General features: G+C 35.2%; 1 protein-coding gene across 8 annotated transcripts in view; it reads right to left on the bottom strand.

Annotated features, from left to right (window-relative positions):
- The window catches only part of XRN1 (5'-3' exoribonuclease 1), a 115818-nt gene that overhangs the window by 39052 nt on the left and 50277 nt on the right, over positions 1–26489 (bottom strand). For 6 of the 8 annotated variants that reach the window (XM_060394952.1, XM_060394954.1, XM_060394955.1 and 3 more), the window contains exons 19-29: positions 24240–24343; positions 21466–21597; positions 19041–19203; positions 17949–18062; positions 15287–15385; positions 12458–12573; positions 11819–11965; positions 4924–5013; positions 4408–4543; positions 1530–1586; positions 1264–1396 (exon numbers count right to left, since the gene is read on the bottom strand). In XM_060394952.1, the coding sequence (XP_060250935.1) occupies positions 1264–1396; positions 1530–1586; positions 4408–4543; positions 4924–5013; positions 11819–11965; positions 12458–12573; positions 15287–15385; positions 17949–18062; positions 19041–19203; positions 21466–21597; positions 24240–24343 (1291 nt within the window). Of the gene's footprint in view, positions 1–1263; positions 1397–1529; positions 1587–4407; positions 4544–4923; positions 5014–11818; positions 11966–12457; positions 12574–15286; positions 15386–17948; positions 18063–19040; positions 19204–21465; positions 21598–24239; positions 25952–26489 lie in introns of those variants that run through there. The other 2 variants (XM_027959681.2, XR_009595375.1) reach the window with 2 other exon arrangements.

The raw sequence follows: 26489 nt of genomic DNA, 5'->3' as shown, positions 1-26489 counted from the left end.
AATTCGCCTGCCAATGCAGAAGACATGGGTTTGATCCCTGATCCAGGAAGATCCCACATGCCTCAGAGCAACCAGGCTCCGCACAACTATTGAGCCTGTGCTCTACAGCTGGAGAGCCACAGCTACTGAGCCCATGTGCTGCAACTACTGAAGCCCAAGCACCTAGAGCCCCACAACAAGGAAAGCCACCTCAGTGAGAAGCCCATGCACCACAACCAGAGAGCAGCCCCCACTTGCCACAACTAGAGAAAAGCCCACACAGCAACAAAGACCCAGCACAGCCAAAAATAAATAAAATTATAATAAAAAAGAAATAATAACTACTTCTCAGGTGGACGGGAGGGCTAAATGTAAAAGCGCCCAGCACACTGTTGCCAATAAATAAGCAGTTCTCCTGGGCTCATGGCCTGTCTGCTCTTCCATCTTTCTGGACAGTGAGACCAAGACTGAGTGCCTGGGATATGGAGGATCAGTGCTGCCGGTGCCCTAGCCTCTAGGTACCCGACGTGCTCCTTTGTGTTGGGTTGACTAGTTTTAGAATCTATATTGCAAAGCTTCTCACTCCAGGCATCCCTTTGAAGAATTTTTAGATTCTTAGCTAATTCTTATCTTTTCTTTCCATACTCATTTTTCCTTTTTTTTTTTTTTTTTCGGTAAAAAACACAGCATAAAATTTATCGTTGTAACCATTTTTAAGTGTACAGTACTATAGTGTTAACTATATGTACATTGTTGCACAATGGATTGATAGATTTGTTTTATATACACAATCTAGTTGTATTCATAAAACTCAAATTAACATGTAAATCTCTTAACTGTAAATAAGCTCATACATCATGTTTGTTTATTTCTCTGTAGAAATCAAGTGATTACAAGGACAATTAAGGCAAAGCCCTGGACACGGTTAGATGAAACCCAACAAAATGTTTGTCTTAGTTTCATGAAAACACATATATGTATTCTCACTAAGCTTTTAGATAATTTTAATGTGTTACACATAAGCTACCAAAGTTTCAGCAGTCTTTCTCCAACTTTCACATCTTTTAATCACTTCCCAGATGATTACACAGATGGAAAAGGAGAATTTCCTCTGAAAACTAAAGCTGGAAAAAAATTAACTGAAACATAAAAGAATTTAGTGTTTTTCCTGATTTACAGTTGCTTTCTGCTTGTATATACGACATACTATATATATATATATATATATATATAAGACATACAGTATAAATGTAGATGGAGACATATTAAGTATTGAGTTATTACCCCCTTTAATTCCTATGATGGTGCCCCGAAGGCCAACTGGAACGGAAAAGTTCTCTCTCACATTTACAACACGGTCAAAGAGACGAAATTCTGCATCCCTATCAGGAATAACCCCATGTTGCTGTTCCAAAGGCTGAAAAGAAAGATGTAAATATAATTATCAACTCTCATTTAAAATTTTTTCTACTAATATACTGAAAATATTTTGTTCCTTCTGTACTTTCAAAGCAAAACAACAACTTTGAATTCTCTGACAGGAAACTTACTCTGTATAGCAAATGGGGCTTCACTGTCACTCGAACTTTCTTATTATTCTTTCTTTGCTGAGGAAAGAAAATTTAAAAAATATTTTTAAAATATTAAAATTAAAAATTATCTCATATTTGCACATGTCTAAATTTTAAAAAGCCAAAAGAAATGAGTAATTTTAAGACTATATGACTTTCTTTAGATGCAAGCAAGGATGAATAAATTAATTCTTGAATCTTTTTAGAGTAAAACTTTTTTGTTGACATATAAGACATACAGAAAAAATTTTAATAAGAAAAAATGACGGTCTTACTGACAAGTTTTCAACCCAAGGCAGACCAGAAGTACTAATAAAGTACAACTGGCGCCTATGAAAAACAGCAAGAAAGAAAGATATGAGAAGAGATTTAAAGCAGTTTAAAAGAATTGTGCCTGGAAGACTGCATATGAAAATACAACCCATATGCTTAACACATCCCTAGGCATTATTACTATCAATAAAATTATAGTACTGATTAGAAAATATGGCACTCAAATCTGATTATGAGGCAAATTAACAAACAAGGGCATTTTCACTATAGGCCCCAATCCATAGCTACTGACTAAAAAGTTATAGGGAATAACTACTCAAAGTGTGACCGCTTGGGAGCTTGTTAGAAATGCAGAACATCAAGAGCTGCTCATCTGGGAGCTAGTGAATCAGAATCTGTATTTTAACAAGATCCTCGAGTGATTCATTTGGATATAAAGTTTACCAAGTACTGATCTGAAGGTGGAATCCAGAATGTGTGTTTTTAAAAATACTTCTCCAATAATTTTGATAATTAGCTGAGTTTGGGAACCACTACCCAATAAGAAAAACTATGGATACCTTTAATCATGACCCTGCATTAAAAAAAAAAAGGTTAAATTATATTCAGAATGTTATGTTCATTTTTTAGTTTTTCTCCTTCTTTACCTAATAACACTATAAAACCAAAAAGGGATAAAAAAAAAATCACTCTGTTTTATCTATATGTACCCACATTTTTTAAATGCTATCATCAAAATGAGAGACTACAACTTTGCATGTGTATCATCAGTTTGCAAAGTAAGGGGAGAATATGTAAAACATTTTACAACTCCGCATTCAAGTGGGTTCAGCTAAAATTTGGGGACTTAAAAGTTATAAACTTTTGTTAAGTGGAAAACTCACTTCAAAAGTAATGCTGGACAAATAACTCTACATTGAAAGACAATTATTAAAAAGAAATGCAGGTTTTCTATCTTCAACTGACTATCATTAACCTTTCAAAATATCAAACTCTTGGATTCTAGCCTTACATTTTTTTCATAAGAGTCATCTAGTGGTGATTTTTCAGGCTGTATTCACAGCTCTTCAGCACATGACAAAACAATTCAAAAAATAACAGCTAAGTATTATTAAGCATCAGTAATAGCCAGGCATTATTAGAAGGAGTTTATATGTATTAACACAGTTAATTTTTTTTTTTGAGGACTATATGAGATGGTACTAATTTATTCTTATTTTATCAGTCAGGAAATGCAGGCATGGAAAGGTTAACTATCTTGCCTAAGGTTTTGAGTATTGAAAGAGGGATGGGGGACCAGGGCTTGAGACCCAGTTCTTAACTTACTCTATTAGTTCAAACAACACAGCGCTGTGTGAGCAAAGCAACATTATTTTAATAAAAAGGCAAATGTGTGAAAAATAAAATTGTAAGCTTAGAAAAGGAACACAATCCATTTTCTATTGCATTAAGACAGAGAATCAAAATAGATAAAAACAGTTATGCCTACACAGAAGGTTATTAGTTTTTAAAATCAAGACATAAAAAACGGATAGTTTAAGTGGACTTTCAAAAATACACATTGAATGAGACTATCAATGGGAAAGTATATTTTAGGAGCGATTCTGTAAAAGTGAAATAAATGTAATTTTTATGTTCTATAAAAAGATGGGAACTTCTCTGGTGGCACAGTGGACAGGAATCCACCTGCCAATGATGAGAACATGGGTTCAGTCCCTGGTTCAGGATGACCCCACAGGCTGTGGAGCTAGGCATTATGTTCCACGAATACTGAGCTTAAGTGCTGCAACTACTGAAGCCAAGCACCTAGAGCCTGTGCTCCACAACAAGAGAAGCCACCACAATGAGAAGCCCGTGCACTGCAACCAGGAGTAGCCCCCACTCGCAGTAACCAGAGAAAGCCCATGCACAACAGCAGAGACCCAGTGCAGCCAAAGAATGGATAATTAAAATAAAAATGAACTGTATCTTTAAAGAACTTAGAATAGGAAACAGCTGAGAATTAACCTTACTTCTCAATCACAAACTTTTTATTGACTAGACTCATAAAATATTAATTCTTAAAATCAGAAACAGTCCATGGAATTCTCCAGGCCAGAATACTAGAGTGGGTAGCCTTTCCCTTCTCCAGGGGATCTTCCCAACAAAGAGATGGAACCCAGGTCTCCCGCGTTGCAGGCGGATTCTTTACCAGCTGAGCCACAAGGGAAGCCCAAGAATACTGGAGTAAGTGGCCTATCCCTTCTCCAGTGATCTTCTTGACCCAGGAATCGAACTGGGATCTCCTGCATTGCAGGCAGATTCTTTACAAACTGAGATATCAGGGAAGCCCTCAGAAACACTACAAGGACATAATAATTTAAACGCTATGGGCTTTCTTATATTGACATACATTTATATTTATGTAGACAAACTTGATGGACACTAGAAAAGGCTGGAATACTTATTAAAATTATAGAATAATTTGATATAATTTAGAATCACTAAATATGTTTTATTTGACTGAAACAAATTATTTATAGGATAACAAATAGTTCATTTAGCTTCAAATCTCATCAGTAATCTTCATTATTGAAAATCATACCTTGCACTTTTCAATTTCTTCTTCAATTTTCTCAACAATAGCTGCATCCAGAATTTGCAAATCACAAGAAGACCGAGACAAAGTACTGACAGGATGTCCTTTTAGCCAAGTAATAATTTCTTGAACTTTCTCAGCACTATATTAAAAACAATAATTTTTTCACATTAATTAAAACTTTCTGAGGACTTATATAAAAAGCTTGATATAAACTTTCTGAAGGCTGTGAATTATAAATGATATAAAATATTTAACTAATCACTATACTTAATTGGGGCTAAATGTAAATATGGACATGTTACTTCTCAGTAATTTAAAAAAAACCACAAAAATTAGTTTAAAAGTACTTTACTGGTACAAATGAAAGAAAAAATCATTTTAAGATCTTAAAGCAAGAACAAAACAATGCAAAATCTTCCCCCAAAAAAGTAATATAAATTCTTGAGAAACTAACTACTACTTAACAGTGGAACCACGAAGTTGAGCTCTGAGGTGGTGAATCTCGTAACTTTTGCTTACCCATTCTCATTTTCTCCAGGCCAAATGTCATCTTCATAGAACACATCCTCTTGGCTATTTTTGGCTATGTAACTGAATAGCTCTGGAGCTCTAGCCAAAGAAACAAATGACAACACTGCTTTTAAAAATACACATGGCGAATTTCATAAAAACTTCTGATCAAATAATTCTGGGTCTTAAGGGGATATAGTAAATATATTGAGAACTGATTACTAGACACACACAAGGGATAGAGACTGAAAGATTGAAAGTATTCCCAGGCCCTCATAAAAAGATGATGGAGAAACGACAATTCATAAATATAATAAACTATTACAATACTTATAAACTTCAGTCACTGATTCTATCCTTCTTGGACTATAATGACAGGTGATAAATATATAAAATAATATGTACAGATTCACAATAAAGCTAGAGCACTTCACAACAGAACGAATGAAAATCCATTAAAAGTTTCTTCTGATATTCTTCAAAATTCCATTGCTCTCCTAACAGTGTAGCAATACTTCTAAATATATATACCAGACAGAATATATGCGCTTATTTTTGTTCCTTTCCCAGGCCACGAAAAGAATAGTAAAGGATAAAAAAGGGCATAGACCTAGAAGACAGATAAACAAAGAAGCAGAGAATCTGATAGCATATGTGAGTTAACAAAACCTTAGAAACTGAAAACTGAATAGAGAAGTGTGAAATGATTTGACAGATGGGAATAAGCTGTACCCTAAGCTGCCAGAGAAACAAGAAGCAAGCTGATGCCAACTGTGGAAGTCTGCAAAAGCTCAGGAGATATGACCTCTGTATGTTTTAGTGCCGCACTATGGGGTGAGGTTTATGAGGCTTTTAGTTGAAAATTTTGTCTAATAAACAGTTAGGCAGTCACCTCTACCTCAGTGTAAATCCTGTAGTTTATTAACGGAGAAGTTGAACAGGAGCTGCTCAAGCCTTGTGTATTCCAGACACAGGAAACTGGATGCAAGGGGCATGAGGAGGAGAGGCTAGGTGCTCTACTGAAAACAGGGCATCAGTGAGAGTATAAACACTATACACGCCCGTAGGAAGCAGGCTAGGAAGTATAACACCTTTAAGAAGCACTCCCTGAGATGGAGATAAACATGGAGCAAGTTTATTATGTGGTCTGTGAAAACAACACCTGTGGAAGGGAAGGAAGCAGAACCGGGCACATGTAGAAATTGGGCTATGGTTCATTCTTAATGAACTCCTTGGCCAGCAGCATAGAGATCTCAAACCAGGGTGGCTCCCCAGACTTATTCTGAACTGGGACAATCAGGTTGGCTGAGGCTTTATATCACTTTATTTATTTATTTTAAATTTAAATTTATTTATTTTAATTGGATGCTAATTACTTTACAATATTGTATTGTAAAGTATAGTAAAGTATGTATTGTAAAGTATGAATCTGCCACGGTGTACATGTGTTCCCCATCCTGAACCCCCCTCCCACCTCCCCTCCCCATACCATCCCTCTGGGTCATCCCAGTGCACCAGCCCCAAGCATCCTGTATCCTGCATCGAACCTAGACTGGCGATTCATTTCTTATATGATATTATACATGTTTCAATGCCATTCTCCCAAATCATCCCACCCTCTCCCTGTCCCACAGAGTTGAAAAGACTATTCTATACATCTGTGTCTCTTCTGCTGTTATTTATTTTTTTAAACATATCTCCTTGTTGATGAGGTACTGGACATGAGGCTATTGCGGGAAAGGGATGTAACTGTAGAAGGCATTTCTCTTCTGCCAGGCAATTTCTACAGAGGTCTTACTGCTGAGGGCTGAGAGACAGCAGCATTCCTGCTGCGCAGCGAATAGATTTTCAGTCTTGAAGAGGCATCTGGGGGTGTATTACAGAATCCACTATGTAATGAGACCCCATTCCTCTGGTTAATTTCCAGAACACTTGAAGTTTGTTTTGTTCTCCACATCTGTCCTCCAAGCAAAACACTGGAGAACACATTTCTGGGAAAACTACTCAGCCCAACAGAAAAGATATACATATAGGTAGTGATATTTGGAGATGCTCTGCCAAAATAGCCCAATCCCACTGGACAAGCCTTATTGAAGCACATTAAATTTCCAATCAGTTTTTTAACACTGCACACGAAAATATGGTAAGACACTGAAGAACTACCAGGCCAAAAGGAAAAAAAAAAAAAAGCCTCAAAACAAAAAAACATCATCCTCCCCCCCGCCCCAAATCTGAAAACACTTTAACATGAAAGGAGAGATCAAATCAAACAGAAAAGAAAAAAAAGAAAAACAATCTGTAGAAAACAGAAAATATTGAGAACAGAAGAAAATCTAGATTGCTATCATTAGATAATAAAAGATATTTCATTTATTATAAGAAAAAGATGCCATAAATAAGGAATGTCAGAGAATGAGGACACTCTTTTAGAAATTAAAAATGGTTAAAGAAAAATAAAAAATGGTATCAGTTAAAGGTGAAGAAATCTCCCACAGAGTAGAATAGGAGTATAACAATATAGAAAATGGATAGGAAGAGATAAGAAAATTAGGAGAATTAATCCTGTAGGTCTAACATCTGTCAAAAGGAATCTTGGAAAGAAAACCACAAAATGGTGACAAAGAAATTATCAAAGAAATAATACGAAAAAGTTTCTTGGAATGGAAGGGCATCAGTTTCAAGTCTGAAAGGGCTGAACAGCAAAATGAAAGAAAAATGACACACCATCGCATTATTAAACAGCTTTGGTGATGGAATATTCTAGAAAGTTTTCAGAAAATGAAAACAGATCATCCATAAAGATTCAGAATCATAATGGCACAAGACTTCTTGACAGCAAAAGAAACAAGAGAATGAAGCAGTGCTTTTCAAATTCTTAACGAAGAGAATATCCAATCTAGGACTCGAGACCAAGGTGAGCTATCAGTGAAGCATCAGGGAGGTTTGAAGAAATGTCCAGACATGCAAGCTTTCTCAGGAAGCTACCTGCATATATCAAGTTGAAAAGTCAAGAAAAAGCAGGCTAAATATGGCATTTTAAAAGAAATATGGAGGTAAATAGAAGAAATAATCTAAATTTTCAGATGGTAATTTGGGGTTGAAATGTATCCCCTCCATCCCTCTCAAATAAAAGTTTCAACTCCTAGTACCTCAGAATGTGACTTTACTGTAAAATAGGTTTTTTAAAAAATGTCTTTTTTAAGAAAACTGAAGTATAGTTGATTTACAATGTTGTACCAGTCTCTGCTATACAGCAAAAAGATTCAGTTATATATATATATACACACACACACACACACACACACACACACACACACACACATTATTTTGTATATTCTTTTCCATTATGGTTTATCACAGGATAGGAATATAGTTCCCTGTACTATTAGGACCTTGTTGTTTACCCATTCTAAATGTAATAGTTTGCATCTACCAACCCCAAATGCCCAATCCATCGCTCTCTCTCCCTCCTCCCCCTTGGCAATCACAAATCTGTTCTCTATTTTTTTATGCTTTTCTAAAAATTGAAGATTTACAATGTTGTACCAATCTCTGCTGCAAAGTGACTTAGTTATAAACATACATACGTTCTTTTTTTATATTCATTTCCATTATGGTTTATCACAGGATACTGAATACATGAAATAGGGTTCTAAAAAAAGTAATCAAACTAAATGTCATTCAGTTCAGTTCAGTCGCTCAGTCATGTCCGACTCTTTGCGACCACACGAATCGCAGCACGCCAGGCCTCCCTGTCCATCACCAACTCCCGGAATTCACTCAAACTCAGGTCCATCAAGTCGGTGATGCCATCCAGCCATCTCATCCTGGGTCGTCCCCTTCTCCTCCTGCCCCCAATCTCTCCCAGCATCAGAGTCTTTTCCAATGAGTCAACTCTTCGCATGAGGTGGCCAAAGTATTGGAGTTTCAGCTTTAGCATCAGTCCTTCCAAAGAACACCCAGGACTGATCTCCTTTAGAATGGACTGGTTGGATCTCCTTGCAGTCCAAGGGACTCTTAAGAGTCTTCTCCAACACCACAGTTCAAAAGCATCAATTCTTCGGCACTCAGCTTTCTTCACAGTCCAACTCTCACATCCATACATGACCACAGGAAAAACCATAGCCCTGACTAGACGGACCTTTGTTGGCAAAGTAATGGCTCTGCTTTCGAATATGCTGTCTAGGTTGGTCATAACTTTCCTTCCAAGGAGTAAGCGTCTTTTAATTTCATGGCTGCAGTCACCATCTGCAGTGATTTTGGAGCCCCCCAAAATAAAGTCTGACACTGTTTCCACTGTTTCCCCATCTATTTCCCAAGAAGTGAGATGGGACCAGATCGTTTTCTGAATGTTGAGCTTTAAGCCAACTTTTTCACTCTCCTCTTTCACTTTCATCAAGAGGCTTTTAGTTCCTCTTCACTTTCTGCCATAAGGGTGGTGTCATCTGCATATCTGAGGTTATTGATATTTCTCCTGGCAATCTTGATTCCAGTTTGTGCTTCTTCTAGCCCAGCATTTCTCATGATGTACTCTGCATATAAGTTAAATAAGCAGGGTGACAATATACAGGCTTGATGTACTCCTTTTCCTATTTGGAACCAGTCTGTTGTTCCATGTCCAGTTCTAACTGTTGCTTCCTGTCATTAGGATAAGCCCTAATCCAATATAACCAGTGTCCTTATAAAAGGGGAAATTTGCACAAAGAGGTAGACACAAACAAAGGAAAGATGATATGCAGCAAGTGAAAGTGAAGTCGCTCAGTTGTGTCCGACTCTTTGCAACCCCATGGACTGTAGCCTACCAGGCTCCTCTGTCCATGGGATTTTCCAGGCAATAGTACTGGAGTGGACTCCCATTTCCTTCTCCAGGGAATCTTCCCAACCCAGGGATGGAACCCAGGTCTCCTGGATTGTAGACAGATGCTTTACCGTCTGAGCCACCAGGGAAGTCCTGGATACGCAGCAAAGGAAACCATAAACAAAACAAAAAGATAACCCACAGAATGGGAGAAAATATTTGCAAACAAAGAGACTGACAAAGGATTAATCTCTAAAATATACAAAAAGTTCACATAGCTCTATGTTAGAAAAACAAACAACTCAATAAAATATGGGCAGATCTATGAGAAATATATACATTTCTCCAAAGTAGAAACACAGATGGCCAAAAGGTACATGAAAATATGTTTAATAGTGCTAGAGAAAGTGTGCAGAAAGGGGTCCCCCTTCTACACTGTTGGTGGGAATATAAACTGATACAACCACTATGGTGAACAGTATGGAGGTTCCATGAAAGACTAAAAATAGAATTACTATCTGATCCAGCAATCTCACTCCTGGGCCAGTATCTTGAGAAAAACATAATCCAAAAAGATAAATGCACCCCAATGTTCACCACAGCACTCTTATTTACAATAGCCAAGACATGGAAGCAATGGAAATGTCCATCGGCAGAAGAATGGATAAAGAAGATGTATACATATATTCAATGGAATATTACTCAGCCATAAAAAGGTGTGAAATAATGCCACTTACAGCAACATGAATTGACCTAGATTATCATACTAAGTGAAATCAGACAGAGGAAGACAAATGTAATATGATATCACTCATATGTGGAATCTAATTTAAAAAAAATGAGACAAACGAACTTATGTATTTGTACATTATACAAATGTACAAAAGAGAAACAGACTTTCAAACACAAACTTATGATTACCAAAGAGGAAATGTGGGGGACAAGAATAAATCAGGAGCTTGGGATGAACACACATACACTACCATATATAAGATAGATAACCAACAAGGACAGAGGAGCCTGGCGGGCTACAGTTCATAGGGTCGCATAGAGTTGGACACAACTCAAGTGACTCAGCATGCATGCATAACCAACAAGGACATATTACATAGCACAAGGAACACTATTCAATATTCTGTGATAACCTGTAAGGGAAAAGAATGTAAAAAAGAATGAATATATGTATGTTTTAATATAACTGAATCACTTTGTTATATACATGAAAGACAATGCTGTAAATCAACTATACTCCAATAAAATTAAAAGAAAAAGATGATATTAAGACACATAGGGAGAAAAACCACGTGAGGACGGAGGACTGGGATAATACAGCTATAGGCTAAGGAACAAAACTTATGAGGCTAAAAGAAGCTAGGAAGGAGGCATGGACAGTTCCTTCCCTAGCACCTCCAGGGGAGGTATGGCCCTACCAACACCTTGATTTTGGACTCTGGTCTCCAGAACTGTTGAGACAATAAATTCCTGTCATTTTAAGCCATGCAGTTTGTGGTAGTTTCGCAAACCAGCCCTAGGAAACTAATGATTCTCAAATATGAAAGAGTTAGAAACCAGTGAAACAATGGAGAGAACATTCAATCATTTAACAGAAATAAGAGATATTTCCTGTAAATCTTTGACACTGAATAAACTCAGTAAATCCTGGTACTCAGATTTCTCACTTTTACAATGAGGAGTTGAGACCTGTTGATTTCTCAGACTATTTCAGTAATAAAAATCAATAATTCTATGATAAAATCAACTGTCCAGCTGGAGTTTTAAGAAAATTCACTATGCCAAGGGTTGTTGTGTTTATACATATCAATTTTATTACTACTGACACAGACATTTAGACTAGTGAAAAATTTATGACAGTAAGTAAAATAAATTTTTAATTAAAGGGAGGGCCATTCTCATTAACTTTTTCCATGGTGAATAATTTAAGTACAGTATTTCCCACTCTGTTTTAGTTTATAACACTCCATGACATTAAATTAATTTATATGTATCATGTTTTACTAAAGGAAACACTTTCCTTATCAGCAAGGCAAAATCCTTATCACATTCCTGTTTTTGGATGCCTAGTAGGATCCTGCCATAGGAACTTACCTCTCCAAGTACTCTGCAAGAAGTTGTTCTGCTGCAGATGAATACATCCATTCGTTTCCAACTTTCTTAGTATATCCAGGTACTTCCTCATTTTTTTTGTTGAACTTGAGATTCAAACCCACATTTGCTTTATGGTCTCCATGAGGGCTGAATTTAAACCACACACACACATACACACAAAAGTTTTAAAATTTTGTTCAAAGAATACAAAGCTTTGCTTTCAATTTTTAGAAAAGTTTTCTATGTTTTAGTTATCACGGTTATTTCCAAAGTAGTAGAAGTAGAAAAACTAGAGGAAAGGCTTCAAAACCCAAGTTAACAAAGCATATACACAGATTATATAATTAGAGAGGAGAATGAAACAGGAAAATTCAGGGAAATATATTATGAGATTCACACACACCTTCTGATACCTTTTTTCAAGGTTCAATTTGTTAGCTGCTAAAAATAAGAACTGTCTTTCCAACCACCTACAGCATGTGCCATTTAGATGAAAGATCACCATCAGAGGATTTATACGTATTTTTTAAGGAAAATTCAAAGCAATAAGAGAAAATAAATACTGAAATATTAACCATTTTATTTTTATCATTTATTTTTTTCTGCCACTTTAAGTAAATTTCTCTAACATAAACTTACTTTCTCCTAGATCCTCTTCCAATAAAAATACTTCCTGTAAACCTTGAAACAAGGTATCCACTCACTCCAAGGCGACTGGCCAACACATATCCTGGGTTGTACTTTATAGAATATTTCTTTAAATATAAAAACAAAAAAGTCAATTATGGAAACACAAAGCATTAAAACAGTATATCTTTACCTTTAAAATCTGGAGACAATCAAGACATTACTAACATTTTGGATTGTGGCAATGAAAAGATTCTTAAAAAAGTAAGTGACCTATTTTCCCACCCCACCCCATCCCCAACTTTTTTTAAAGAGGATTTATACGTAGAATTTTTCTGCTCTTTTCTATCCTTAAAGGACAGGATTCCCAAGGATGGATGAACGGGGGAGGAAATAACACAGTTTGTGAAACTGTCTCAAGACATAAATGCTACTATAAGTACTAAATGGCAAGTTCTATAGGTGAGAACTAGTTTTAAAAAATTACTTTTCATATTCTAAGAAGGACCTGGCAAAGTACGTGGGACAAAATGAGGTCTTGATAATTACAACGTTGAATTAAAACATGAGTATGTCATCAAAATAGTTGCTACTGAGCAAAACTGAGTACCCTTCATATGTGGATATATGTAATATTTATTTCTCCTAATCATTAATTATCATATGAAAATAACAAGTATGCAGAGGCTCATAATAGCATTGTTAATATAATTCAGTCAATGAAATGTAACCTTTATTTATGTATTTAGGGGAAGAAACTATGAAGATAGTCAAAATAAAAAAAAGTATCAGATCATATAATTTTTAACCCCAGGAGGCAAATTATTCACACATTCAGTACCAATGACGGTAAGCTATCATATACTACTAATATCATGTGTGCAATAATAGACACATACTTATTTTATATAGATTTCATATACTATATTCTTATAAATGAATATATAAATACAATAAATGCTATATTTATTAATAAATTATATAATTATTTTATATTCTTATTTCATGGGAATATAAGGATAGTTTATCAAAAGTAAAGCAAAATTTCCAGAGATTCGTAAGGAATTATTTTCCACCATTATTTTTTTTAATGATCATGTCTATAGGCACTTGAGACACAGAGTCACTTTTTTTTTTAAAGTCACTCAGTCATGTCCGCCTCTTTGTGACCCCATGGACTACACAATCCTTGGAATTCTCCAGGGATTGAACCCAGGTCTCCTGCATTGTAGGTGGATTCTTAACCAGCTGAGTCACCAGGGAAGCCCCAAAATACTGGAGTGGGTAGCCTCTCCCTTCTCCAGCAGATCTTCCCGACCCAGGAATCAAACGAGGGTCTCCTGCATTGCAGGCAGATTCTTTACCAACTGAGCTACAAGGGAAGCCCCACAATGTCACTATCACAATACATTAATATGCTAGTAAAGAATGCAACACAATTTTTCCATCAAAATCATTATCAGATTTAGAAATAATACAAACAAATCAAGTAATGCTTTCCAAAATAGAAAGGAAGAATTAAGGCAGTAGTTCTCTATCACAGATGGTACTGCTTTTTGAATAAGCATCTGAAAACAATAAATGACAGGCTACAGGTACTTAGTGTCCAGGGACCAAGGATGCCAACTGTCCTGCTACATACAGGGCAGTCCTCTTTAACACAGTTGATCCACTCAGAAAATAATTAGTACTCCTTTTGAAAAATACTGGGTTATAGTATGGTTAAAATTAAATCACCACAAATATCCTAGTATATGTAAAATAAGAAGTAGAGAAAGAAGGTTTGAGTGAAAGTTAAAGAAAGAAAATACATTGGAGAGGGCATACCTAGCAACACTGTACCCTTAGAACTGGGCAGGCTGTTTCAGATCTAGAAAAAGCCAAGGATGAAGCAACACAAGCTCTTCTACCTCCACTGGCTCCCAAACAAAGCTCCAGTTTCTTCATTTAAAGGTTCACTTTCCTGATTTCCTGACTACGACTTCTAAATTATTTCTCCAAAAGAGACCCCATGGCAAGATTTTAGGGCCTTCTCTGCTCTCTATTAGCATCCTCACGTGTATGCTAATAACTAACGCCTTAAATTCATTTCACAGTAAATAAAATTTTAGATTTTACCACTAGTGAAAATAAAATATAAGTCGCTGAGGGTCGGACACGACTGAGCGACTTCCCTTTCACTTTTCACTTTCATGCATTGGAGAAGGAAATGGCAACCCACTCCAGTGTTCTTGCCTGGAGAATCCCAGGGATGGGGGAGCCTGGTGGGCTGCCGTCTGTGGGGTTGCACAGAGTCTGACACGACTGAAGTGACTTAATTATCTAATTATCTAATCAATCAGTATGAACAAATGACAGATATCAGGATTATCATCTTATTTTAAAAGGGAAAAATAAAAGAATGCCATGAACTTAAGTGCAGTTTCTAATTTTCTCCAGGGACTGTTCATCTTTAGCTGAATAGAGATGCATAACCTTTGCAAGAAGGTCATTTGTCACTTGTAACTAAAAGTTCAGGCTTTGATTATGAAAGGCTTTAAAAAAACCTATCTATTCCCCGTATACTAATCAATGTGCCACTTACAAGCTTGAACAAAATAACCTAAAACAACTATTACAGATTAATAATAGGATTTCAGCTGTTTTTTCCCTCCCAAAGATCTGCATGAAGTTTTGAGCACAGATGCCATACTTATCTTAAAATAATACTAGAGGCAACTGTGAGAGAATTTAATCAGTGTTAAATAAAATATTTGCAATGACTCAAAGGAGGTACCAAAAATATCCTTCTAACATTTTACAAGTTAATTCTAGATTAAACAATATGACTATTATACTCACGTGCTGGTTTTGTATTAAAGCATCAAGATTGGGTTCACATGGAATGCTGAAAACCACACGAATTCTGCCTTCTGTAATCACATCCCCTGAATCCTGAACCTTAGAGGAAAAAAAAATCAATATATTTGAGTCTCTTTCATTACATTTTATTTACTTATTTTTCTACTTATTTGAACAGTGTTTATTATTTCTGAAATACAGTAAAACAAGGTGGATAGTGGAAATTTTCTTGGAACTTGTAAGTGAATGTACTTGTATTATAAATTTGAGTCACTGTACTTTGCTTTGACCAGTTGTTAACCAGTCTTTTATTAAAAAAAAAAACAACTTCAATTTGCAAATAAGTTCAAACTACCAAAAAGTTGCAAAAATAAAAACAAGTCAAAGAACATATACCCAGATTCACCTATTATCAGCATCTTACTAACGTTTGTGCTCTATGTGTATTTGTGTGATTCCGTACTCAGTCACTAAGTTGTGTCCAACTCTTTGTGACCCCAAGGACTATAGCCCAACCAGGCTCCTCTGTTCATGGGACTTTCAAGGCCAGAATACTGGAGTGGGTTGCCATTTCTTTCTCCAGGGGATCTTCCTGATCCAGGAATAGAACTCAGGTCTCTTGCTTGGCAGGAGGATTCTTTACTGCTGAGTCCCTGGGGAGCCCACAATTACTTTTTGGAAATTTCTGAGGGTATATTATATATATCATATATGGGCTTCCTTGGTGGCTCATGGTAGGGAATCTGCCTGCAGTGCAGGAGACCCTTGGATCAGGAAGATCCCCTAGAGACGGGAATGGCAAATCACTCCAGTATTCTTGCCTGGAGAATTCCATGGACAGAGGAGCCTGCAGGATGCATACAGTCCAATGGGTTGCAGAGTTGGACATAACTAAGCAACTAACACTTTCACCATGTGTGTATTTACATGTGCATAATTACTTTCTGGAAATTTCTGAGAGTGTATTATATACATATCTGTAACCACTAAATATTTTGGTAAATAAGAAGAAGGATATTTTATTATATTACCATAGTATAGTTATTAAGTACATAAACTTATGACAAATACTTTAATTTACTGCCTGTATATCAATTTTGTCTGTTGACCTAAAAATGAGTATATTTATAGAAAACTCTTTTTCTCTACCACAGGACCAAGCAAGGATCAGATATTGCATTTTGTTGCTATTATCTCTTTAGCCTCCTTTAATCTAGAATTTACCCAGAGTGCCTTTTATATACTAACTTTTCAAATAATATATTTCATTCCTCCCTCTCCACCCTGTGTTTTAGAAAAAAGTTCTACAATTTGGAGTTTTCTAGTGCTTTTTTGTGATTAGGTTAATGTTATATATTCTCAGCCAGAAGAGTGCACAGAAAATATGTCCTTTGTAGGATATCCCGTCTGGAGGTACAGAATATTCATCTGTCCCTCAATGATATTAATATTAATCATAAAATCAAGATGTTGCTCAACTTAACTGTACAATGATAGTTTTTTAGTTTTTTGTTTTCCCTGCAACTAAATTAACAACCTACGGGGAGACATTTTCTAAGACCATGAAAATATCTTGTTCCTGGATCAAAGGCTCCCCTTAGATTTATCTTCCAATGACAGTTGCCTGATCCAACCTGAATCACAATGCATGTTAAACAGTGGTTTTCCAACTCCCTCACTCTCTCCACAATTATCCTTGAAATAATACTAGAAGCAAAAGCTCTTCCCCTCCCCATTCATTTATCTATTTCTTGTCACTATGGAATCATGCATTCCTAATGATTTATAATTAACATTTACTTGATTAATTTAGTACTTAAACATTTGGCCAGTCAGAGGCTCTTCAACCTGGTTCCTGTGTTTATGTGATATGCTCACATCAATCTTGTGAATACTTCCTTGCTTTCCCGCACAACTAGAGGTTCTAGGCTCATCTTGAACTTATTCTGCCCCAGCCCTGTATTCAGCCTTTTCTTTGAGAAGCCTCATTCCTTTTATTGGGATATGGTGTTAGAGATCAAGATCATCATGTTACATGGTACCATGGTCTCTTTGCTTCCAATTCTTAAAGCAAATAGAGCCAGAAAATATATTTCTGTATTGAGACATATACATTTATGCATCTACAAATATACACACATAGATATATATACACACGTGCCTATATACATACCTATAAATCTTTTAAGGTATTTTAGTAATCATGAGTTCACATTACTACCTCCAATTTTAATCTTTCCTCACAAGTTCTTTCTTGCATTCTCCTGTTCTATACATGCATGTACCTCTTCTCATGTGAGAGGTGGAGTTCCCCAAAACATCAACACATATATAAATTCATCATAATTTACATAATTTAAATAAATAATAATACATCTAAAATAATTTTAGAACTGCCTCATGCATGCTACCACAATAAATAAACCTACAAAAAAAGAGATCAGAATCTGAATTCTTTTTCCATCACCTCCTGATTTCAATGTGTTTAACACTAAAAATATATAGCCAAATACTGTGCTTATAAATTAGATGAATAAATTTTTTCTTATTTTTCCTATTCAGTATTACATTTTTACTTTACACCTAAATGAAGAGAAGTTAAATAATTGTATTAACTTGAAACCAGGAAGAATTTTAATTAGTAATAACAACAGAAACTAACCTCCCCAGTGCATCCATAGTAGGGTGTTCCCAGCATAAAGACCATACTTCTAGGAGGAAACAAGTCATCCAATGTTTTTATACTGGAGAAACGGGAGTCAAAAGCTCGGATGTCCTATGTAGAATGAAATATAAAAGTGAGTCATCATGGTCAAAATTTCTATAGATTGCATATCAGGATTTTTTTCCTACGGGATTATGACTATGTGGTCCACAAATGTCAAATGTAAAGATTTTCTACATAACAATATTAGAAATGAAATTTTATCACCTTATATGCCAGACACTCTTCTAGGTACTTCACACATTTATTAGCTCATTTCATCCTCAAGACAACCCTCTAGCAAAGACCATTACTAGACCCACTTTATAGATGAGGAAGCTAAAGCATGGAAAGAGGCGATCTTGTCTTAGGTTATATAGCCAAGAAATAAACTCAGTCGGTGCTCTTACTCACTATGCTACACTGCTGCTGCTGCTGCTAAGTCACTTCAGTCGTGTCTGACTCTGTGCGACCCCATAGACGGCAGGCCACCAGGCTCCCCCGTCCCTGGGATTCTCCAGGCAAGAACACTGGAGTGGGTTGCCATTTCCCTCTCCAATGCATGAGTGAAAAGTGAAAGGGAAATCGCTCAGTCGTGTCCAACTCTTAGCGACCCCATGGACTACAGCCCACCAGGCTCCTCCGTCCATGGGGTTTTCCAGGCAAGAGTACTGGAGTGGGGTGCTATTGCCTTCTCCGTATGCTACACTATTTCCTCCAAATTACGTTATCGCTACATGCTTTTAAAAAACGTGGTCCCCTCATAACATCTAAGATCAGAAACACAATAGCAATAAATTTACTAATTTATTTAAAGCAAGATTTTTTTAAGGATAAAAATAAATACATACAAAAGACAAGTTTCCTAGACATACCCAGAATGAGTGTCTGAGCATGTTATACTCCTTTTAAAGACCATAGTATCTTGCAAATTACATTGAATAACAATATCAATTATATATTGCTGCATATTAATATGATTTAGTCTTTTATTTATACAGTGTACAACAGTGTACATTAAGATAAGATGGAGAACTGATGGAGACTTACTTTGACAATGGTTTGATAAACAAATGGAAGAACTTGTTTTGACCACTGTTTCTCTAGACGGACTTCTCCATTTTGATTTATTTGATATTTACGACCTGTGAGTAACTGACCATATACAACTGCAGATGTTTCATTTATTATTATTCCTTTTCTTCTCAGGTAGCTCAAAGAAAAAATAAAAAAGAAACAAAGTTGTGTACGAGTGTATATACATTCTATAATGATATTCAACATTAAACCACTACCTCATAATCAAATCCGTAAATAAATTTTAAATAAATATGCTAGTAGTTCTGAGTACCTAATAAGACTTTTTACACTATTCTGTGGCTACCCTTACCAAAGTCTGTAAGATTACATGAGAACTCAGAGAGTTATAAGAAACTCCTACATTTCATAACCACTAGGCTGGCTATTACAAAAAGCAGCAAAAACAAGCATGGTGGAAAGGATATGGAGAAACTGAAACACTTGTACACTGCTGATGGGAATGTAAAATGGTGCAGCCACTGCGGGAAACATTTTTGACAGTTCCTCAGAAAGTTAAACACAGAACTGCTAAACAGCCCAGCAATTTCACTTTTAGGTATATAACCAAAGAACTGGAAACACGTCATCAAATAAATATTTATAGACCAATGCTCATAGCAGTGCTATTCACAATAGCAAAAAGGTGGAAAGAAACCATATGTCCACCAAGAGATGAACGCATAAACAAAAGGTGACACATACAGACAATCAAATATTTGCCCATAAAAAGAAGTAAGTACTGATATACTACAATGTGTATGAACTCCCTAAACATGCTATGTGAAATCAGCCAGATAGAAAATGTGATTCCATTTATATGAAATATCCAGAATAGGGGAATCTAAAAAGACAGCAAATAGAGACTGACAGGGAGAGGCATTCAGTGGGCCTTTTCAGTCTAAACCAGGGGCTGGCAAGCTATGGTCATGGGCCAAATTCAGACCGCTCCCTGTTTTTATAAATAAATTTTATTCAAACAGTCATTCATTTATTTAATGTCAATGGCTGCTTTTGTGATACAACAAGAGTTGAGTAGTTATAACAAAAACTATAAAATCCACAAAACCTAAAGTATTTACTCTCTAGCCTTTACAGAAAAAGTTTGCTGATCCTTTCTCAGCTTGATTTTTTAGCTCACTGATTCAGTCTTCAGTATGCCCATATAATACTTAGAACATCTACTGAACTAATTATAAAAATCACAATTTTAATTTTTGTATACATGCTTATACTTAAATATATGTATTATATAATATGTATTATAGTTATATACATAGTATGTAGTTTAATAACATTACTATATATATTTTTATACCAAAATTTAAATTATGCTGAAAAAGCAAGAGGTGTTCCCTATCCTTATGGAGCATACTATTCATGAAAAGAGTCATTAGAGTAATCACACTCATAAATCTATTAACATAATTCTATTTATGAGCTATAAAATAAAATTCAGAATACTGTGAGCTATGACAAGGGTATCTAACTTACACTACTAGGAGGCAAAAAATGCTCTACTTTTCCCTCTAACAGCTATGTTTATCTCCTTTTATGCTGGATAGCTTTTCATGGTCGTTTTAAATTTTTCCTGTTTAATAATTTTAGAATAAGGATATTATGGCCTGGTATTAGCTCCTAAATTACAGAAGAGATATCTTCTTGAGTTCTCATTTATCAATAGATGCTATTATAGTTTAAACAGGAGGACTCATGCATATACATTTATAACAACACTTTATGTGCCACTGCCAGTTTTTATTACTCTATCTTGATTTAAGGAATTCCAGTGTTTGGATGGACACTGAAGTGACTCAGCAGCAGCAGCAGCAGCAACAGCAGCAGTGTTTGGATGAAAACAGAGAGGTACTGTTAGAGTGGGATCCTGGGACACAAAACATCCTGAAAATCCAGGGTTAGCTTCTTTGTTACTTAGTTGGTATAGAACTTGCATTTCTGAATTCAGGGGCATAAGGGGTTTGGATATAGGGAAGACAGAAGAGTAGGGAAGAGGGAGGGGTGAAAAACAAAGGGGAGTATTCCATCTTATTACTTACATGTGGGCAAGAAACTCATAACCTTATGGTTGGTAAAATGAATGCTGAAATTCAGACAACTTATTAACTGTATTCCTAGGGTAAGTGAGTATGTCTTTCCTTCCTTCCTTTCTTTTTCAGTACATCGTGAAGTATTTTACTGACAAAATGGACAAGGTTCTAACTGCTGCTAATTAGATTTTATTTTAAATTAGAACTCATTACTTTTTTAATATATAAAATGAAGATGCACTCAGTATTCAGAGTGACCACAGTGTTAAGTGAAAAATCAGTTAAAAAATAAGTACATTAGACCTCCACATTCTAGTTCAATGACATTAAACACTATTTATAATACTCACTATTCTGAAATTCCTTGTACTTCTTTTGTCCAATTACATTGTTCTTTGTCTCCAAGATGGACCACTTTAGATGGTGGTGCAGTTCTTCCCAAATAAAGCTTCTGTGTTCCTGGAGGTTCTTCCAAGTAAAACCTTGAAAATTAAAATAAAAATTAAATTACCCCCAAATTTGTGGTTTAACATAGAGTTCCGGTAGTGTGAGTCTTCAAAGTGAAAAGATTTCTACATGGTATAATAGAAAAAGAAAAAAAAACAACCTCCTTTTTTAAAACTGTAAGAGGAATTTCAGAACAAGGACTTATAAAACATTTTAATCAAAATTTAAAAACAAGTAGTATTCTGTCTCTTTAAGAAATTAAAATACATACATAATAAAATACAAATTTTCAAAGAATTAATACTCTCAAATTCAATATAGTATTTTGCTGAAAAAAAGTTTAAATTGATCCTAATCAAGCCACCATACCTGACTCCCAGTTTACAGGAAATATGTGGGATGGAGGACCAATTTAAATGACACTAATAGGAAACAACTACATAAATTCAGAATTCTACAAAATAACTGACCTGAACTCTAAGAAAAAAAGTCAGGGAAGTAAGTTTAGCTAGGTCTTAGGATATAAAATTAATATACAGGATCAGTTATATTTCTGTATACTAGCAGGGGAAATGGAACCTTAAAATATAAGACCATCTATTGTTGTGGTTGTTTAGTTGCTAAGTCATGTCTGACTCTTTTGCAACCCCATAGACTGCAGCCTGCCAGGCTCCTGTGTCCATGGAACTCTCCAGGCAAGAATATTGGAACAGGTAGCCATTCCCTTCTCTAGGGGATCGTCCTGACCCAGGGACTGAACCCACATCTCCTGCACTGTAGGCTCATTCTTTATCACTGATCCATCTGGGAAGCCCAATACCATTCATAGTTGCTTCAAAAATTTTAAATACTTATGTAGGTATAAATCTAACAAAATATGGACAGGTTCAGTATGCTGAAAAAACAAAATAGCAATAAAAAAAATCAAAGATTAAAATTAATGGAGCGATAAAAGGAGATCCATTTGGATCAGAAAATTCAACAAAGATGTCAAATCTCCCCAAATTATGTTTAATAAAATTCCTATCAAAATCTATCAAGGATTTTTTTATAGATATTAAAAAAATTCTAAAATATATATGGAAAGGCAAAGGACCAAAAATATCTTAAATATTTTTGAAAAATAAAAAAATGGTGGAAGGAATCCTCTTCCTAAGGTTAAGACTCACTACACAGCTACAGAAACAACACAGTGTGGTGCTGGCATAAAAAACAGACACAGAGACAAACGGAACAAAATGGAGAACCCACAATGTAGATCCATACAAATATGCTCAACTGATTTTTGACAAAGATGTCAAAGTAATCTAAAGGAGGAAGCAGAGTTCTTTCAACAAACAGTGCTAGAACGAGCAATTCAATATTCATAGGTAAATATATGAAACTTGACCTCATACCTTATATAAAAATTAATTCAAAATAGATCATTAAAAAAAACAAAAAAACAAAATAGATCATGGATTTAAGTACAAAAGGAGGAAAAACTATAAAAAAATTTCAAGATAATCTTGGAACTTAAGGTTAGGTGAAGAGTGCTTAGACCAAAAGCATGATCCATTAAAAGAAAAAAAAAACTAATAAAAAACTAAACTTCAACAGAAAGGCAGGGGAAGTGAATTCTGGTGATTAAAAAAGATTCCTCAAGATTCATATTAGTGTTGACTTCTCACCAACAAAGTTAAATGACAAGACAAACCGAGATATGTTTGCAGAGATCTGAGGAAAAAGATTAGGCTTCTAATTCTAAACCTATGTGGGGGAAAAACAACACAAAAATTTTTTTTGGATAAGTAATAATTCAGAAAGCATTAACATCCTTACATTTTCTCTGGAAAAAAAAATTACTTTAGGAAGGTTTAAACATGAAAAAAGAACAAGATGTTAGACCCAGTTTACATGAAATAAACATAAAAGATGTCAAAGAATAGATTGTCTAAATACTCACTGATAAAATGATTGTGAAATTTAATAAAGTGTTAAGAAATTATCTTTAGAATAGAAGATATATGTTTTAAAAATTACATATTATTTAAATGAAACCTGGGAAGGGTATGCAAAAGGTAAAGTTACATATGCTATTCAATCTTGTCAGAAATAAATATATTTGCTAACAATGACAACTGGTAGAAAAGAATTAGGATATGGAACTTTCAAGCTATTAAAAGGAAAAGAAGGCAAAGGGTAAAAATAATATATGCATCTAAAATATATGCATCTCAAGGGATGTACAATAAACTGTCAACAGTGGTTGAACTTGAAGGGTGTGATTAGAGAACTTTCATTTCCACTAGAGTGTAAATATTTTACAAATATTGTATCAGTTAAAATGTATGAATGCTGCTGATGCTGCTAAGTCGCTTCAGTCGTATCCGACTCTGTGCAACTCCACAGGCAGCAGCCTACCAGGCTCCTCTGTCCCTGGGATTCTCCAGGCAAGAATACTGGAGAAATGGGTTGCCATTTCCTTCTCCAATGCAAGCATGCATGCTAAGTCGCTTCAGTTGTGTCTGACTCTGTGCGACACTATGGAGAGCAGCCCACCAGGTTTCTCTGTTCATAGGATTCTCTAGGCAAGCATACTGGAGTGGGTTGCCATTTCCTTCTCCAAAATGTATGAATAAAAGCCATCAAATAGCAAAGCATATATACACTTTAAAAATTACAAATAAAATCTTACTTAGTTTCTCCATCTGATACACCAACAACTCTAGCTTCTTCAAGATGAGGCCAATTAACAAAGACAGACTTCCCAAGCACTGATGAAGCTATATTTTCTATACTCTTAAAGTAAAAGCAGAAAAATTCATTACTGTTTTAGGTCCAAGAGAAAATTTTACAGAGGCAAAATTAAATAATTAAAACTGGCTTGTGTTTTTAACTGTGTACTTGAAATCTATAAAACCCCACCTTAGTAATTAAAAATATTTGATCACTCAAGCCAATTATTCCCTGCTAATAACTGCTCTTCACAGCTTTATTTCAACTTAATTATTCTATCCAGTCAAATTTTGTTTTTTAAATTTCTCTTAAGTAGTGCCTTTACTGCTAACTACTCTTTTTTTTTCTTTCTAGGATTTCTGTTCCTTTAGATTTGGGGTTTTTTTTTTCCCCTTTCCTTTTTTTAAAAAATAGTTTTAAGCTGTTTTAACCTATCTGCTTTTTTTTACTCTTTATAATTTATTATGAATCTGTGGAATTTTACCAACATAGCCTTCCCCTCTGCCAATCTCTTATTAGACAGGAACTATGATCAACTTAAGTACTTTTCAACAGTATAAACATCACACTAGGAAGCTTGCCTCCTCCTCATTTCTTCAACAGCACTGGCAGTTATTAGTGAAGTGAAGCCCACTGATTTTAATCCTAAATGAGATTACTTGGGGAGAAAACAGATTTCAGTAAATTCAAACAAAAGGACACTGACCTATTACGTGAGTATTATTGCTCATGATATAGCCAACGTTAATAGAAATAATGTTCACCAAGAAACTCAGGTTTTTAGTTCTGCTTCTAACTAGCTGAGCCAATGTCTGCTTTTCAATCTCCTTAGTTTAATATTTTTAATTTGTAAAATTAATGAGCTGGATTAGCTGCTTTACAAAATTCCATCCAGTAGTAAAATTCTATTATTCTATTATTCTCATGATTATCTGTTTATTTTTTCATGGGAACTGAAAAAAGGGAAAAGAACAGCACAGATGTCTAGAAAAGAGCTATTATTCATTATTTCATATCAGATAGACAGCAAAAAAGAATCTAAGAAATGTGATTTCATCTCAAGTTAGAAACCACAGGTTCAAAATTGAGTTGAGTGTTAAGCAAATCCTTTAATCCCACTGAGTCTCAGTTTTCTTTTATGAGAAGCTGTAACATCTATCTCACAATATTCATTTAAGGATAAAATAATATACCCAAAAACCTTTGTAAACTATAAAATGCTGTACAGTCAGTCAGCTTTTTGTATCCATGGGTTCCACATCTGCAGACTCAACCAACCTCTAATGGAGAATACTTTGGGGAAAAAAAAACAACTTCAGAAAGTGTCAAAAAGCAAAACTTGAATTTGCCAAATGTTGGCAACTACTTACACAGCATACAAATTGTATTTACAATTATTTATATTGTGTTAGGTATTATAAACAATAAAGATGATTTAAAGTGTAAGGGAGGATATATGTAGGTCATATGAAAACGTTACAGCCTTTTTTTTGGGGGGCACAAGGATGTAGCTGCTCCTCAGGCATGTGGGATCTTCTCATATCAGGGACTGAACCCATTTTCTCCTGCATCGGCTAGCGGATTGTTTCCACTGAGTCACCAGGGAAGCTGCAACACCATTTTATATGAGAGACTTGAGCATCCACTGGATTTTAGGATCAATCGAGGGTCCTGGAACCAATGCCCCATGGATACCAACTGATTATAAATATTCTGTATGAAAAATATCTTAAGTAAAAATTACTACTATTGGTTAGACAACAACAACTTTGTAGTAGAAACTGAAGTTGAAATATAAATTTTCATCCCCTTTTTATTATGCTTGATCATTATAAGCAAATATTTCTTTAATAATTAGAGATGACTATTTTTAGACTTTGGGAGATAACTTTATTGTATCTATTATACGAAGACATTTCTTACTGTGAACATATAAAAGAGTTACTATTCTGATAAAACAAGTTTCAACATTATTAGAACAAAGCTCCCTTATACTTCTCCTTTCTATATATCTAATTTCATTCTCCCACACTTCCCTTCATTTGGAGGAACAGTTATCCTTCTTGCCCAGATTAATCCTTTCACTTAAGTCCTACAGGATATCCCTTATTTCTTCACATCCCTTCCCTCCACGGTGACTTTAAGACCTCTATTGTTCTTCAGCTCTACTGATCTGCTTAATAAGCTCTACTGTTCTGCTCTGCTTAAC

The sequence above is a fragment of the Ovis aries genome, chromosome 1, assembly GCF_016772045.2.
Source record: "Ovis aries strain OAR_USU_Benz2616 breed Rambouillet chromosome 1, ARS-UI_Ramb_v3.0, whole genome shotgun sequence".
NCBI lineage: Eukaryota > Metazoa > Chordata > Mammalia > Artiodactyla > Bovidae > Ovis > Ovis aries.
The sequence above is the reverse complement of the archived record's forward strand: the minus strand, read 5'-3'. Positions and strand labels throughout refer to the sequence as shown.